At 37.4% G+C, this 17589-nt stretch overlaps 1 protein-coding gene across 1 annotated transcript in view; it reads right to left on the bottom strand.

Annotated features, from left to right (window-relative positions):
- The window catches only part of lgals8b (galectin 8b), a 51051-nt gene extending 40331 nt beyond the window's left edge, over window positions 1–10720 (bottom strand). The window contains exons 1-2 of the mRNA XM_051133490.1: window positions 10545–10720; window positions 10260–10348 (exon numbers count right to left, since the gene is read on the bottom strand). Coding sequence (XP_050989447.1) covers window positions 10260–10348; window positions 10545–10583 — 128 coding nt within the window. The 5' untranslated portion in view covers window positions 10584–10720. The remainder of the gene's footprint in view (window positions 1–10259; window positions 10349–10544) is intronic.
- Between the last annotated feature and the right edge of the window lie 6869 nt (window positions 10721–17589).

The following is a 17589-nucleotide window of genomic DNA, read 5'->3' as shown; positions in this document are numbered from 1 at the left end:
CTCACAGAAAGAATGTGTGTATTACTTGGTAACTAATGTATTTGCAGTCTGTATGTTTCACTTTGCAATATTTAAAGGCTGAAGTGTGAGGTTTATCTTTTTATAAAATTGTTACAGCTTTATTTGAAAATTTACATTCAATATTTGAACATACTATTAGTTAAACTGTTGTAAGTTATGTTGTCATTTAAAAGCTGGACATAATTTGTAGGCTACTGTTGTTGTTTTAGTGATTATGCATACAAAGTCATTTTATTTGTTGTTTGTTGATTTTAAATATAAAACTTGAAGTGATTATGTGTCAGTACTTTTTGAACATTTCCAGTACATTTTAACAATACTGTGTTAATACTGATAACCGATAATTTTGGTCACTGTAATCGTGATCAGAAATGTTCATACCGTTACATCCCTAAGCAGTAGTAGTATATTTTTATTTAATGCCATGTCAGCATCTTAGGCTATTTTCATGACAAAAACAATTTAAAAAACAAGTATAGCAAATGCAATAAAAACCAGCAAACAAACACAAGATTTTTTACATTAACATATGATAAAAAATTCTAAAACTTTTTCTGGCAAAATTATACTAAATAACTCTTTAAGTGTACAGTACATAGTAGCAGTACTTCAGATGATAGAACTTTTACTGTTGTCTGTACTGTAAATATTGAAGCACACACCCTCAAACTCATAACTGTTCAACTGATTTGTAGCCAAGTAGTCCTTACATATACTGTATTTGTGCAGAACTGAGAGCCGACTGTCTAGGGGTGGCAGAGAAGTCTTTTGTTAAAGACTAAGAAACTGCTAAAGTACAACAAATAAGGATATTATCAATACTGTAACGTAACTTGCCAGAGGATGCTGAATTTATGTACAGTATGTATGTATATATTTATTTATTTGTTTATTTAATTTATTTTATTTTATTTATTGCTGTACAGTAACTGACAGTATATTTCATTGTGTGTTTACTGTATATTCAGTTGTTTGGTCTTTGAACTTTTCTCTTCTAGTGCTTGTCATATGCTGTGAGATCACTTTACAGTAGTGTAATGAAAGTAAACTTTTCTTAAAGTATATTGCTGAATTTTACTGTATCTGCACCTCTCTATTTATGCTACATACTGTAACAGGCAGCCAAAGTTTGAGTCTGACAAAAGAGAATGTGTTTTTGACTAAAATGTTTGACTTTGACCTGGAGGTTTGAAGTTTGCACAAGCTGGTGTGTAGTTTTGAGATTGTGTTTATAGTTGTGAGAAAATTGGGAATTGTTTTATGATTTGTGTGTTAGCAATCGAGAAAAACTGTAAAAAAAACATTTGTCAAGTTGCTAGACATAACTGAATGTTATTACTGTCCAGTTAAAATAGAGGGACAATATTGTCTATTTTAACACATTACATATATTAATACTCACATAAAGAGACACTTAAAGACTCGTACTTAAAGTTAAACTTAAAATTATCGAGCTAAATAATGATGCTATTGTTATTTACAGCAGCTCTCCAGCTCTGCATTACAGGAAACTCTATGGTATCTGCAGTACATACATACACACAAGGAATAAATACTTGAAATATATTTGATTTAGTTAACAGATAAACAAGGGTGAAAAAACAGTGCGAAACGTAATGTAGCCTATATCCACCTTATTTTTCCCATAAGAGTGGGTGCAGCCGTTTGTAAATTTTTGGTGTCTGGCTTCCGGTCTCATCCACTTCCAGCTATTTTTAGCTGCACAAAAAGCTTGTTTTGCTGCTTAATATTGCAAACTGTTGTGTCTTACCATTTTATTTTAATGTATTATCTTAACTATGAACACACTGGTTTGTAGTGCAAACTGTTTTACCATTTACTGCACTCCGATATTCTTCTCGTTATTTCCCTATGGTGGATTATGAACCGGATTATGAACCATTATAACCAATCACAGACAACTCTGTTGAGTTTGGAATGCAGTGGTCAATCAGAGGTGTTCAGAATAGTCATTGCTAAAACCTGGAGTTTTGTTCAGACTCAACTCCAAATACACCATCCAAAGCACCTCCGCTGAAAAAGCATGCCAACGGTGATGCAATGGATGACTTGACATTAAGCCAGGTACAGCAAAGCATCATTCAAATAATCAGACAGTCATCCGAAGAAATAAAAGACATGGTAAAAGAGAATTCGAAAAGCATCAACTTGTTAAAGGAAGCGCTGGAAGTGGTGCATTCAGAAATTTTCGACATCCAGAAGGAGAACGAAGATTTTAAAAAGCAAAAATGAAGCAAACCAGAAGTGCATTTCTGAATTGGAATTCTGCGGAATCTCTTTCGGCCATCAATCGACAAACATGGAAAGAAAGCAAAAGGGCCTTCCTTGTTGGAATCAAGGCAATAGTTGTTGGTAAAGAAATCAAGACTTAAGTCACTGTTTTTTCTAATATGGGTTGTGAATCCGAAATTACTGTAACACAGAAATTCTATTTGTTTTACTAGATTATAATTCTTTTAAAATGTGAAAAGTATTTTTTTTTCTTTTCTCATCCTCTTCATTAATAATAGGCTATCCAAGTATTATGTGATATTAGGCCTATGAGACATTTTCATTTTATTTTCTTACTTAAATTAAAGCAAATAGGATCTCAGGACTGTGACTGATCTTTGATCTTTATACACTCTCAACACTTTCAACCTTAATTCCATCACTGTTCACTTAAGTGTTCTATTAAGGTTTTTGTTCTCTATTGTTCTATTGTTTATGTCAATAACAATATTTTCCGTTAATGCCAGGGGTATATGAGACATGCTAAAAAGAAAAGCTCTGTTTCTGTTTTGTAAAGGTAAAGAAGCCAATTTTTGTTACATTCAAGAAACTCATGCCTGCAAAGATGATGTATCTTTTTGGAAAAGTCAGTGGGGTTGTGACATTTGGTTTTCTTTTGGTGTTTCAAATAGAACAGCAGGTGTCGCTATTTTAAAGGATAAGTTTTCAGGGAAGGTAATAAGTCAGGTGAGATTTATCATCATAAACATTTACACCACCAACAATAAAAAAAACAAAAAACAAAAAATGAATGGACTAAACTTTCAAGATATTGAGAGTCATATTAATCATTTACACTCAAAATTCACTTCTGCTGAAGTAATTTGGGGTGGCGACTTCAACACTGTTTCTGACAGAAAACAGGATAGATGGCCCTCTAAAGTTGACAACAACATAAATGAATTAAGCAACGCTGGTTTAAGGTTAAATTTAATTGACATTTGGATATATATTCTCTTACGTATACTTGGAGTAATAGGGACAAATCTCTGCAATCACATTGATTTCTGGCTTATTTCAGAGCATATAAAAGATAAAGTACAATTTGTGACTATTGAACCGTCTATTTTAACTGATCACAAATGCATATCAATTAAAGTAAACTTTCTCGGTAGTCAGAAAAATAAGTTTAAGAGAGGATATTGGAAATTAAATAATAGTTTGTTGAAACATGATAATTTTTGTGCTCAAATCAAAAATATGAAATATGAAATATGAAAACTGGCGATATCCTGTGAAAAATCTATTACAAGAAAAAAAAAAAGAAAATGAGAACAAGATAATTAGTGAGATTATCTCTATTACATGCAGAAATAACCAAAATATGTCAAGCAATGATTTATTAAAACTCACAACATTACAGAATGATTTAGACAACATTTATGAATAGAAAGCTAGAGGAGCATTTGTTAGGTCGAGACAAAAATGGATGGAAGTAGGAGAAAAAAACAAAAAATTTTCAGTTTAGAAAAAAGAGATCAGGAAATAACCTCTGTAAACAAATTAGTAATAAATGGTGCTACTAATGAGAACCCTAAGGATGTATCTAACTTTGTATTTCAATTCTACAGCAAATTATATAGCTCTCTGTATCAACCCACTAATAGAGTTATTTCTTAGCAACTTATCTGACAATATTAATAAGATCACTACAGATTTCAGAAATTCATGTGATTTAAGTCTCTTGGAAAAGACAGGTTGACAGAGTTTTATAAAACTTTTTGTAATGTTCTTGCACCCTTTTTACTTGTTCTTTTTAAAGAATCAGTTGATTTTAAAGAACTTCCGGCATCACTAAAAAAAAAGGAGTAATTACACTTACACCAAAACCTACCAAAGATAAATTTTACTTAGAAAATTGGAGACCTTAGAAAATTAGTTTGTTAAACAATGAGACTAAAATTTATTCACATATTTTTGCAAAAAGACTTAAAAAAGGTTTAAATATGATAACTGATGAAGAACAATCAGGTTTTTTGAAAGGACGCTATATTGGAAAAAATATTAGATTATTTCTTGATTTAATTGACTACAGACATTTGATTTCAGATGATAGTTTAATATTATTTATCAAATGTTATAAAGCCTTTGATACTATTTAGCATTATTTTATGTTCAAAGTTATATATATATATATTTGGCTTTGGTATGTTTTTTTCAAAAAGCAATTCAAACTCTTTATAATGGTTGTAATAGTTCAGTCCAATTGTTTCATGGCACTTGTCTGAGATTTAATATGGGCTGTGGGATAAGACAAGGGTGCCTATTGTTGAGAAGATTAAAAACAGATATAATATGTGGTTAATGAGAGATTTGTCCTTATTTGGATGTATTTTACTGTCAAAGGTAGAAGGGATTTCAAGATCTGTATCAATGTCAATGGAAGTTCCAAAGAATATTGTTAAGGATTTGGATAAGATACTCAATTATTTAATTTGGAAAAAAAAGCTCACTACTTACAAAAGGATATTTTAAATAATAGTAAAGAATTCGGGGACCTTGAAGTGTTAAATTTTACAGACCTCAATGAGGTATTTAAGATAAAATGGATAATTGAGTACATTAAACATAAAGATAATATGTGGCATATATTGCCCAATTTTATTGTTTAGTTCTTTAGGTGGTATTAATTTACTTTATTTTCTTTAAAATGTAATTTATCTGTTGATAAAATCCCAATCAAATTGACTAGTTTTCATAAGCAGGCTCTACTGGCTTGGCAGTTAATCTGTAAGCACAATTTCACACCACATCTGTATTTTCTGTGGAATAATAGAGATATCTTGTACAAACAAAATCTATCTTTAATCAGTCATGCTATGACAATGGAATATTTACCATTAGTCAGTTGCTTAATGAACATGGTTTGCTTTTATCATACTTAGAATTCCTTAAAAAAATTACATTCCTGTGAAACCAAAAGATTATGCTGTTTAAAATAATATATATATAATAAAATAATGAAAGGCCTTGCTAAATCACAATAACTTAAATGTACCAAACAAATACACAGTTTTTTATAGCTTTTTTGTTTGTAATATCCTTAATGATGCTTACACACACATATATGTCACAGTTCTGTCTGTTTGTATTCTTGGTTTCTCCCATTGTCTCCCCCCGTCGATCTGTCTACTTTGGTTTAGTCCTTGTTAACGTTATCTGGTTCACCTGTCTGTCATTATTAGTTTGCCTTTATAAATCTGTCTTCGTCATGAGTTCCTGGTCGGTCTATATTGTTGATTTAGGTTTCAGTGTGTGTGGATATCGCTCTGTGTTCCTGCCTGTTCCTCTTGAAAGTAATTAAAATAAGATTTGTTTCGTATGTTGTATCCTGTCTTCCATCCAGCACCAGCAACCGTAACAGAAAGACCGACCTATACAGTTTTTTCCCGGCATCTTCCCCTGTGTTTATTTTTCCGTTTTTCCCTCAGTGTTTTTGTTTTTTGTTTATATTTATGGATCCTACCGTTCTCCTCATCCTCCTGAAGCAGGGGGAACGCTCTCTTGAGGATCACACCCGTGATTACATCTTCCTGGCAGAACACTCCCACTTTCCGGATAGCAGCCTATGCAAGTTCTACTACATTGGACTTAACACCACCACCAAGGCGCTGCTATCTGAGGAGGGTCCTCAAGAGAGCCTGCCGGAGTACATCGAGTGGGTGCTGGCGTCCTGTGGATCGTCGTGGACCATCGACATCATCGAGGAGGACGTCATCCCCACTCCAGACCCAGAACCCAGCCAACCATCACCCCGACAAGCGGAGTTTGAGCCCGAGCCCACCGCAGATGAAGAGCCAGAGCCAAGAGCGACAGAGCCAGAGCCTAACACATCTGACCAGGTGCGAGAGCCGGCCACTACATTCGTGACGGTGGAGTGCTGCGTGGAGCAAGAGAGGGCTATGGAGAGCCCTGCCCACTGCACCACCGCTGGGGGTGAGCTGGAAGAAAACTCTGGGGACTTAATTGATTTTTCTATGGAAGTTCTAGAAAATGACTCTGGGGATTTAATAGACTTCTTTACAGAAATATCTACCTGTCACGTTATGCATGCCTGTATGGAATCCCCACCCACCCTCCCTCTTCTGCCTATGTCAACGTCTGTCTGCTCACCGCTGTCCCCTGACAGCCCCTCTGCTCACCCTCAGCCCACCACCTGTGCAGTGGGCTCGCCGCGGGTCTGCCAGCTTCCATCGGTGTCAGGGCTGGAGGATCCCTCATCTCCGCCTCCAGCCTCAGAGTCCAGAACTCCGCCTCGGCCCTCCGACCCTGCGGCTCCACCACGGCTCTCAGCACCCTCGTCTCCATCGTCGCCCATCGGTCCACCAGCTCCACCGGGCTCCCTCGTCTTTCCGGCTCCGCTCTGGTCGGTCGTCAACCCTCCGTCACCTCAGGACTCTGTTCCTCCGGCTGCGCCTCGTCACTCCGTCCCACCGGCTCCTAAGGACTCCTCCCTCCCTCCGGCACAGCCTCCATCCTCTGTCGCTCCGGCTCCGCAGCGGACCTCCGGATCTCCGCCTACGGCTTGGTCGCCAGAGCCTAGGGCTCCGCCTTGGCCCTCCGGATCCTCGGTGTCGCCCTGGATCTTCGGCTCTCCATCTCCGCCTCGGGCTCCTCCGCCAGCGGCTCCGCCTCCGTCGGTCGGCCCCATGGAGTCGTCAGCCCTTCTTCCACCATGGCTCCTCCCTCCATCGGCTCCACTGTGGGTCATCATGGCTGCGTTCTGGGTCCTGCTAGGTTCCTCCTGCTCTGGGTCCCTCCTGTTTCCTCCCTGGCTCCTCCCACCATCGTCACCGCCTTGGACTTTGTTTTTTGCCCTTATTTCTCTGTTTTTTGTCCCCCTCCCGGGGTTCCGTCCTCCGCCGAAGCCTCCTCCCACATGAACTCTGTCTTTCTGCTGTTTTTTCGCCCCTCTTGTCTGTTTTGTTTTGTTTTCTACGGTGCGAGGACGCGCCTATTCGGAGGGGGGCGTAATGTCACAGTTCCGTCTGTTTGTATTCTTGGTTTCTCCCATTGTCTCCCCCCGTCGATCTGTCTACTTTGGTTTAGTCCTTGTTAACGTTATCTGGTTCACCTGTCTGTCATTATTAGTTTGCCTTTATAAATCTTTGTCATGAGTTCCCTGTCGGTCTTTATTGTTGATTTAGGTTTCAGTGTGTGTGGATATCGCTCTGTGTTCCTGCCTGTTCCTCTTGAAAGTAATTAAAATAAGATTTGTTTCGTACGTTGTATCCTGTCTTCCATCCAGCACCAGCAACCGTAACTATATATATATATATATATATATATATAATTCTTTAAGTACCACAGAAAAAAAGAGGTTTCTGAATTTACAATGGTGAATATGAAACTTCACGTATGATCAAAAGACTGATAATGTAAGCCTCATTTTCCAACTTCTTGTCATAGTTCAAAAAGCCAAATATTACATGTTCATACAGTTAAAGAAAGTTGGACATCACTTTGTCATTTATAAATCTAGAAACCTCCCACCATAGTCTCATAGTATATTGGAAGGCCATAAAATATAAGTACTGTTTCTGGGTATAATGAACAGAATGTAACGACTTACATCTATACCTTCAATAAATCTGGTACGAAAATGTTAAGCAGGGTAAAAATTGTGCAGTATCTTAAATTAAATTTTGTTTTATTTTATTCTTAATGAGATATTTATTGGGCAATACCCAAACTTTCCTTTAATCAATATTTCAGCCAATGAGTAAACAAAAACAAGGCCTTAAGTTTAACATTTTCTCTTAAACTCCTGGTATTCAAAGAAATAATAGAAAGTGACATAAACAGCTAACTCTAAAACAATAAAAAACTTATAACCTATTTTAAACAAGTAGTTATGTGAAACTGAGTTTGGCAAAAAGGTCAACAATGTGATGTAGCTCCATATAAAGTCTTCTGAGTGCAAATAAGCTTCTCTTTACCCAAAGAGAATAACATATATTATTGGTAACACCAATAAAGCTTCTGCTCCATCCACCAAAACAAAGTCAGCAAAATTGTCATGTTACATAAACACGTAACTTAACGCTCCAAGTGATTAAAAGTCAGATCAGAATGAAGCAAACAATGGCATATGCTTTTAAATCAGCTGGTGAGAGTAATTTCAACTTCCCTTTGTACAAAGGCTCTGGCTCCGACAAAATAAGACATCTTTCCAGCCTCTCGAGCCTCTTGAACCTGCATAACTTCATTCTTCTTTCACAGTCTCCTTTCGAGAAGTCCTCCCTAAATTGCAGACAGTTATCATGTAGATAAGAAGAATTTTTGGCTGCCTTCCAAATGGCATCTCTGTAGGTGCGCATAGAAAACTGGATTATGGTATCTCTAGGCCTACCACCATTGCTGCCCTGTTGTGGTTTTCCGAGATGATGAACAACACTGACGAATTCTGGACGTTTTTCCTTTTCGCTGGGAAACACAGCCTGACAAATCCTGATGACTTCAAGACGGATGTTTTCATCAGCCACCTCTAGAATTCTTATGAGCTTCAGGTTGTTCCGTCTCATGCAGGTTTCTAGACCATCCATTCTTCTTTGCATCTGGCTAATCGGTTGTTCAAGTTGATCCACACGCTGATCTAGGCACGTCACCTTTGCTGCCAGACTTAAGCTCAGACGTCATAGCATCCACTTTTTTTATTCAAGTCTGAGATTTTTTTGCTCAATCGTATCCGAGCGACAGTTAATCAGCTTAATGTGTTTTAAATTGTTAATTAAATTGTAAATTGTTTGGCTGAGACGAGACATCAACATTTGCATTCACCAAATCGTAATAACCAAATGTATTAGCAACATCTACAAAGAAACTTAGTGCAAGCATTCAAAACTTAGGCTGCCATCTTGGTTTGCCCCGTGGCGATTGAATGTCGCACAACTATGACTGAAATTCAATGATGTCAAGGCTGTAATGTGATTGGTTATTAAGGGACACGTGATCCAAGATCCAAGCCGTTACACTTTCTCCAATAGTAAGTAATAAAAACCCTCTCATCTCTCTATAGCAAGAAAATCTCTGGCACTGGAGAAACTGCAGCGACTGAGTCAGCCGGCTGCTCTTGAATCGCTATCACACGTGACAATCATGTGACGCCTCAAGTCAGACAAAATTTCTAACCGGCATGCACTGCTTCAAGTCAGAATATTATCTATCTGCGCAGCACTGTGTTAAGTCGAACACACCTTAAATAATGTGTTTCTATGGCAACACTATCAATGCCAAATGCCCTCATGTGCTCCTGAACTGGAATGTTCTGAGAGTTACAACTTGGACCAGTGACAGATGTACCACGTGACCACCGCCAGGTTAATTTTGGTGCTACTTAGGTGCTACCTTTGAGTTCGACAACATGGAAAGCTATGAGTAAAATTTCACATGTTGTCATCTCAGAATTACTGTAATTACGACATGCTGTGAAGGCAGGATTAGTTTAGCTCTTACTACAGCAACTAGAATGTCATAACATTGACATTCCTTTCCATTATTCTCTAATAATGTAGTATGGTATGTGAATAAATAGAAAAATATTATCTGCAGTAAGTTGATGACAACCTTTGAAATATGAAAAAACATTTAGTTGAATTATACTGATTAGATTTTTCCCCCCCTAAAATAATCAAGTACTGCAAATTCTCATCTGTAGTAAGTTAATGTAGTCACTAAAACCTACTACAACCTTTAAAATGATAATATACCATTTAGGTGAATTATAGTGATTTTGTATGTTAAAACTTATTTGAATGAATGACTGGACTGCTCTTACGTTTTTAAAGTGTGGGTGGAAAATTCAGACAGTTCCTTAAGCAGCAGGCAAACAGTATTCACTACAATGAACATCAAATCACACTGGGTCACAGAAGGACATACAACCTTGATAATGCATTTATGTACTTCGTGAGAATAAACCAAAGGATGCATTTAGTGGATTTTACCTGTCCGCATCATTATGTACACATCCCTGTATAACAATCATCTCTCCTGGGTGAAGACCACCCGGTATAATCTCAGTGAAGGGGATTGTCTAATGAAAATGATAAAAAAATAAAAATAAAAAAATCACGTTCATAACATTCAAAACACAATTCATCAGCATTATTTGTCAAGCTAGGTTATAATGAGCGAAACAGAATGCTTAAAAATTAAAACAGTTTTCCCATGTAATTATCGTATGCTCATCTGTATCTGTTCGTCATAAATTCATAAACCAAACGACTTACCGGATTGAGAAACGTCTGTTTTGCATTTGCCACGGACATTAAAATCCCTGTATTTAGCAATGAATAATAATATACTAAAAGGGGTTAATGTGAATAATAACGTTGTCGTGTTAAAACACCGTGTCCTCCATTGACGAAGAAGTGATAGGCTCCCAAACCACGGAACTAAAACATCATGTTAGAGCATCATTTGTATGAGGTGCCAGAATGGACAAAAATGATGGGAACGCGATTTGAATGATCGGTTTGAATGCACTACACTTCTGAATAATAATAATAATAATAATAATAATTATACTAATAATAACAACAACAACAACAACAACAATAATAATAACAGTATGTTTGAAAGAATAAGTTGCTCTGATGTCATGCTGATCTTTTTTCTTTTTTTTCCTCTGTTAATTTGATCATGAATATGTAATACCTCTTGTTCTTGCTGCATTTAATTTTTAAAGTTTTATTATTATTATTTTTAATTTTTTTTTTTTACATTGTCATTTGATCATATAGAATAACAATGACATATTATTTAAAAACAAATATTTATTTTATCATACTTGGTTCAATGAAGGTGTTACTTTAGTAAGATAATTAGTTAATTCCCACGGGTATTTGTTGTCATATACTGAATTTCTCCAAAAATTCAAATTAACCAGTTAAACCAAGAGAATTTGCTTTTGTTCTTGACACAATTCCAAAGAGTGTGATGTTACTTTTAAATAACTGTATTTTAGAGGAAATCAACATGAATAATCCTTGTGGAAAAAAAAATATTGATAATGTTTGTTTTAAAACAACAGTGTAGCAACAAGATTATAAGGAATGTTCTTTGTTCTGTGTCCTTACCTGCAGCGAGATTTAAATAGACCCTCTTGGGTTAAAGCACGGAAACTGCCAAATAAGTTTTGTATCAATAACAAAATTAATTAAAACTTTGTCTTACAAAATACTTAGATAGTATAGAATTTATCTAAGCATGTTTTTGAAAGATTTAAGCTAAATATTTCATATACCTGTGAATTTTGTGGTCAAGAAAAATAAACTATTTTGCTTCACTTTTTCACTGTATTTACTCAAGACTATTTTGGAAGGATTTGGAACTTTATATAAATAGAAAACAGGAGTGTATGGCAGAAATGTGTATATTTAATGTGCTTTTTTATACAGAAAATGAAAATTTGAATTGTAAAGAACAGCATATTGTACCTTTGTTTATTTTAAATACCATATACATAAGTAGAATCAATGTAAACCAATTTTTCACATTTTATAAATGACTTTAAATTAAACGTAGATGTCTTGGAACCAACAAAAAAACATAAAAAGTGCTGAAAACATGTAATTGTAACCATGGACATCTAAACCATTGAATGTGGGTGGGACAGGACCTACCCACTTTTGAAGACCAATGATATCATACCCACCCATGAATATGTCTGCACTTTTTAGAGCGCCATCAGTCAAATCCATTCCACATTACGAATGTGCTAATAGATTAAGCTCTATGCTCATGCATAAAAACAGGCAGCATCTGGGGTGAAGGATTGGACAGAGTGGGTGCTGGCGCATCAGGCGCTTCAGGCGCAATCATTAAACATATTTAAAAGGAAGCGGGCGCCACGGTCCTGACCGCATCGCTTTCTTTAATGGTTGTGTTTAGGGAATATTTGCATTTATTCACATGTGATTTGATTAGGTACTGGTGGACTGTTATGATTTTGGCTAATACAGGATACTACTGTACGATGTGCATCATAGGGGATTTAGAAGTGGGTATACGCAAAGCTGACTGATAAAGAAGTGGGTATACGCAGTATACTTGGGTATACCCTGCACTACAACACTGCATGTTAATTAAACTCCATTTTGTGTTTTTACTAGTTATTAATGCTTGCTGCACTCCCGAAACACAGCAAAGTAAACAAAGCATCTGAGCATATCTGCTGCTCAGATACACCTAACCCAACCTGATACTTTATTCAATCTTTTCAATTATTTCCTTCAAGTTTATATTTATTGAAAACAAATGTCTTTTGGATGTAAAATGAGATGTGAAAAGAAGAGCTTGGGTCTGCTGCGACACTAGTTACTAGTTACTCACTTACCTAACCATTTACACCACTGGAAACGTGTTTAAACAGTCGCCTTTTGTAATGTTGTCATGTTAGTGTGCAGAGGTAATATACAAAACCCCTGCCAGCAAGGTGGCCTATTCCGTTTATTAATTATTTTGGGGGGAGGACCCACCCACATTTATTTTGCTTCCGTGGCCCATGATTGTAACATCAGAAGAGTGACGACAACAGAGTTGAGGATCCAAATGCAGCTTTTATTAAGATCGTAGTCAGACAGGCGGGGTCAAACACCAGAAAAACAGTAATATCTAAGGCAAATCCAAAAGAGTAATCCGATAAACAGGCAAAGGTAAGGACAGGCAGAAAACAATCAAAAACAAGGAAATAATCTAAGGTCAAAAACAAGGAACACAAGGAAATTAGGAAACATTTAGGGACACTGACTCGTTTAATAGGGATTACATAATCTGAGAATATTTGTTTTCCATTTGATTTTATTCATTTTAAAGTAGACAATTTGCTCTCTTTATATATGTTTTCATATCTGTAAGGAAAGTAGGCTATAGTCTTGAGCTTCGGAGTTCCATGCCCAGGTTCACAGAGATGGCAGAAAGCGCATCCTGTTATTTTACAAAAGCACAATGTTTTGTTGTTATTGTGAGTGCACACAAATAAACGTGGAGTCTTAACAGATTTGCCACCATCTGTCATGCAGTGAGTGCGTTACTGTTCAGCTAACACACTCCGCACCTCCTTGACCGTAACAGAACAGTCATAGAGTTCGCAGACGGCTTCTGTGGCTGGGTCAAGGATGAACTCCAAGGTCAGTTCAGGACAGGACGAAATTTCAGGGGCAGCCCTTATGGCTGTGACAAGAAAAACTAAGAGTTCAGAAACGGTCTTCCTAACCATAACGATACAGGTGAAGAGCTCAGTCTCCTTGGAAATGACAGGGTAATCAGAGAACTTGGGATCGGCCTTATTGGCTGTAGCAGGGCAAATAAAGAGTTCAGGAAATGCCTCCTTGGCCAGGACAGGACAATCACAGAGTTCAGAATTGGCCTTCTTAGCCATAACAGGACAGACAGAGTGTTCACCAACAGCCACCATAGCCATGACAGGGCTAACGGGGGATTCAGGAATGAGCAAACGGTGCATTCAGGAATGGTCTCTTTGACCGGGACAGGGTAATGAGTGAATTCAGAGGCAGTCTTAGTGACTGTAACAGGCAGGGCTAAGAGTTAAAGACTGGCTTCTAGGACCGAGACTGGTATGACAGGGGATCCACTGATGATCTCCATGACCTTCTCAGAACTGACAAAGCGTTCACAAGGGAGCACCCCCCTCTTAAAAGGCGTGGAACCGGACAACACCACCACCACTGGAGGTTCTGCAGCGAATGCCACCACCTCTGGAGGTTCTGCAGCATATGCCACCACCACCGGAGGTTCTGCAGCGAATGTTGCCACCTCTGGAGGTTCTGCAGCAGTAGCAGCAGTAGCAACAGGAGCATTAATAGATACAGAGAGTTTAAAGACGGCACTCACGGCCGTAACAACGGCATCAGGAATCAGGGAGAGTTCAAAACAGAGTTTGGGGAAGATTGCTGCCACAGTCTCGGAAGGAATTGGAGGGGATATTTCCACTGTGAGAGGTTCTGCAACAGAAGTTCGGAAAAAGCGGAACAAGTCCTTAAACAAAATTTCATCATACAGTGGTACTTGATATGACAACTCACAGAACTAATGAACATACTCCTCAATAGATAGGCCTCCTTGCCACAGATGTAGTAGCTGGTCAGTTGGGTTCATGTTTGTTATGGGTTGCTGAATAATGCCGCTGTATTCGGGTGTGGCTGATGATTCTGTAACACTGACAACAAGTTGAGGATCCAAATGAAGCTTTATTAAGATGGCAGATTCGTAGTCAGGCAGGGTCCAGATTGTGAAAGCAATGCTCTGAAAGCATTGAAATTTATGTAATTTTCATCCTTTTTTCTCTTTCCTTTTCCCTAATTTCCATAACGGTTTATTTTAAGTATCAGGAAATTTTGACAAAGATTGTGATGCCTTCTGTGCCAACTTTCTCTTTCCCAGCTCGTCACATATTGATGCTTGGTCAGGGCCACTTGACATCGCTATTCAATGCAGAGGGAACCCATTTAGTGTCACATTTCAACATGCAGGGTACTCCAGTGCTTTCAGTTGTTTGCATCAGGTCAAGATGCATTTAATTATTTGCAAGCATTTGTAAACAGCAATGATTTTATATACATTTATATAACACATTGTAATTTAGAATAACATTAATACTCATCTCCATAAATCCCGCTCCACTTCACTCTCAGACTCCTGGGCCCTAGGATATCAGAGAGAAAAACTAGAGAGAAAAGGAGGGAGATTGAGAAAAAAGGAAATGCTAGCTAGCATAACAAAAATGACAGTATTTACTAGTTACCATGTCAACACTATATATAAAAAAAACCCAGCCAAAATTCAAAAATCTTTTGAAGATGTCGCTGAACATTTATGTAACTGTAGCAAAAGTAAATTTATGGCTGAAGTAAATTTTTCATCTCAGTTTTCAGTGTTTATTTAAAATGAGACAAATCTGTTTTTATTTTAATCTCCAATCTGTTATTTAGCAGTTTTGATAGCCCTTTAATGCTTTTGTCAAGATCTCCAGCGAGATTGCCCATTAGATCCTCCAGAGGTCACTCAATGGCTGGATGTCTAAGTGGTGCCTACAGAATAACATGGGTTTCCTAGACAATTGGAAGAGTTTTTGGGGCAGACCTGACCTGTTGAAATAAGATGGTCTTCATCCCTCCAGGGGTGGTGCTGCTCTTCTCTCTAGAAATATGGCACAGTCAGAGTTTGTACTTGACTAACTGCGGCCCAGTCAGGAAGCTAAACCGACCGTCTAAACCGACTTTCACTTTCGATACTGGTTCGGAAGGCATTTGGTGTCTCCAGCAGCAGCAGCAGCAGCAGCAGTAGCAGCAAGTACACCTTCAGTGCAGCTGGAACAGGTCCGCGTTCAAGTGCACACAATAGGCTAAACCTTGCTGCAAAGCACAGGCAGAAGTTATTACCATGAATGTGTCGGGGAGGAAAAAGTATGGGATTAGTAAAGGATTTTTAAATTATTTAATAATAAACTAGTGTTTTCTGAGTCAGTGTTGCAGGGATGAAGTTGCTGATCCTGACTCGCCATCTCCTCTTTGGACACGCCTTTAGAGAGAAATGCATTTTACAGATTATATAATGATAGACTTTTTGTTTTCGATTTGTTTTATTTCATTAAATATTTTTAATCGTTCTATAGATATATTTATCATGTCTGTGAGGTATGTATTCGCAGAGTTTCAGTTCATTTTTGTCAAGCGCTCCTGTTGAGATGACAGAAAACGCATCATGTTTGTTTTCTTTATGTTATAAAAGCACTGTTTGCAATGTTTCATTGATATTGTGAGTGCACACAAATAAAAATAGAGTTCTGATTGAGGTCCTTTGCAGTTCCAATTGATGCATTACTCTTACCTTTATGAGCAAAATGAAAGAATATTTAAAATTGTTTCCACTGAAAAAAATGCAGGTGATCGCGATGGCACCTCCTTGTCCCGCAAAGTGACTTTAGCTTTCACTCTTCGCGCAAATGTTTGGATATGCACCTAATTTACCTAGGTCCAACGTTTAAACTAACATTGTTTCATACTTGAACTGTTTTATATCTATAGATTTTATTTTAAGGCAAAATTAATAAAACGTTTCAAATGTTTTTCTAAATTAACTTAATAAAAAACTAAACAAAATATAATCACTTTGCCATTATTTTCAAAACTGAACTATTTTAATAGCTAAAAACAGTAGTATAAGCTGTTTTGGGAGAAGGGGGAAAAAAGACGGGCTCGGGTCAGACTCGGGCTGAGAATTCTGATAAGCTGTCAGACAAGGCCGTGCAGGGCTCTACAGAAGACCACCTGAGCAGGACAAAATTCAATTCAATTCAAATGTATTTTTATAGCGCTGTTACGACCTGCTCGTTTGAAGCCGCAACATAAAAGGGGTCAAACCAAAATAATCAATGCAGATTATTTTATTTAATTAAACGAATACAACAGTCAGTAATAATAATAAGTCTAGGGATAATAAAGAAATAAACAAAATAAATATAACCACAACAAAAACTTGATCTACATATTATAAGAAATGCACAGGAAAAACACAAAAGTTAGAGAGTCAACAAAAGGCTACATATTGAACCACAAACCACTCCTGAGACTCCATCTCCACAGAGTCTTCTCCCAGTTAACACACACACTCTTATATATGCTACGAATTAACAATTAACATAGGATAGACCAATTGGAAACGGCCACATTCTGCCCAATAGGATCTGTACAAACTTCAGGGTCATCACACCTCCCACTCCAAAGGAGGTTATCTAAAGAACCAACAAAACAAAACAAGGAAAACGTATACACCAACAAAAACAACCATTTAAATATAATACCATATTGTAATTTAGAATAACATTAATACTCATCTCCATAAATCCCGCTCAGACTCCTGGGCCCTAGGATATCAGAGAGAAAAACTAGAGAGAAAAGGAGGGAGATTGAGGGAAAAAAAAAAAAAACCCAAAACAACAATAACTAAAGAAGAGAGAGAGAGTAGGTAAAGAAGATATACCCAACACCACTGTCTTCTTGCAAAAGGACAGTTCCAGCACCATAAGCGCTAGCATCAACTGCAAGCAAGAATGATTTTTCAAAGTTTGGTGCCATCAACAAGGGAGCATTCACTAAAAGAGATTTAGCATTATCGAAGGCACACTGACACTGCTGTGACCATTCAAATGGCCTTTTTGGGCTCAACAAATCCGTTAGAGGGGAAACTACATCCGCAAAGTTTCGACAAAACCCTCTATAGTATCCCACCATCCCAAGAAAGCATTGCAACCCA

This window comes from Labeo rohita, chromosome 17 (assembly GCF_022985175.1).
Source record: "Labeo rohita strain BAU-BD-2019 chromosome 17, IGBB_LRoh.1.0, whole genome shotgun sequence".
NCBI classification, from domain to species: Eukaryota; Metazoa; Chordata; class Actinopteri; order Cypriniformes; family Cyprinidae; genus Labeo; species Labeo rohita.
Note: the sequence above shows the minus strand (reverse complement) of the source record. Positions and strands in the feature narration are given on the sequence as shown.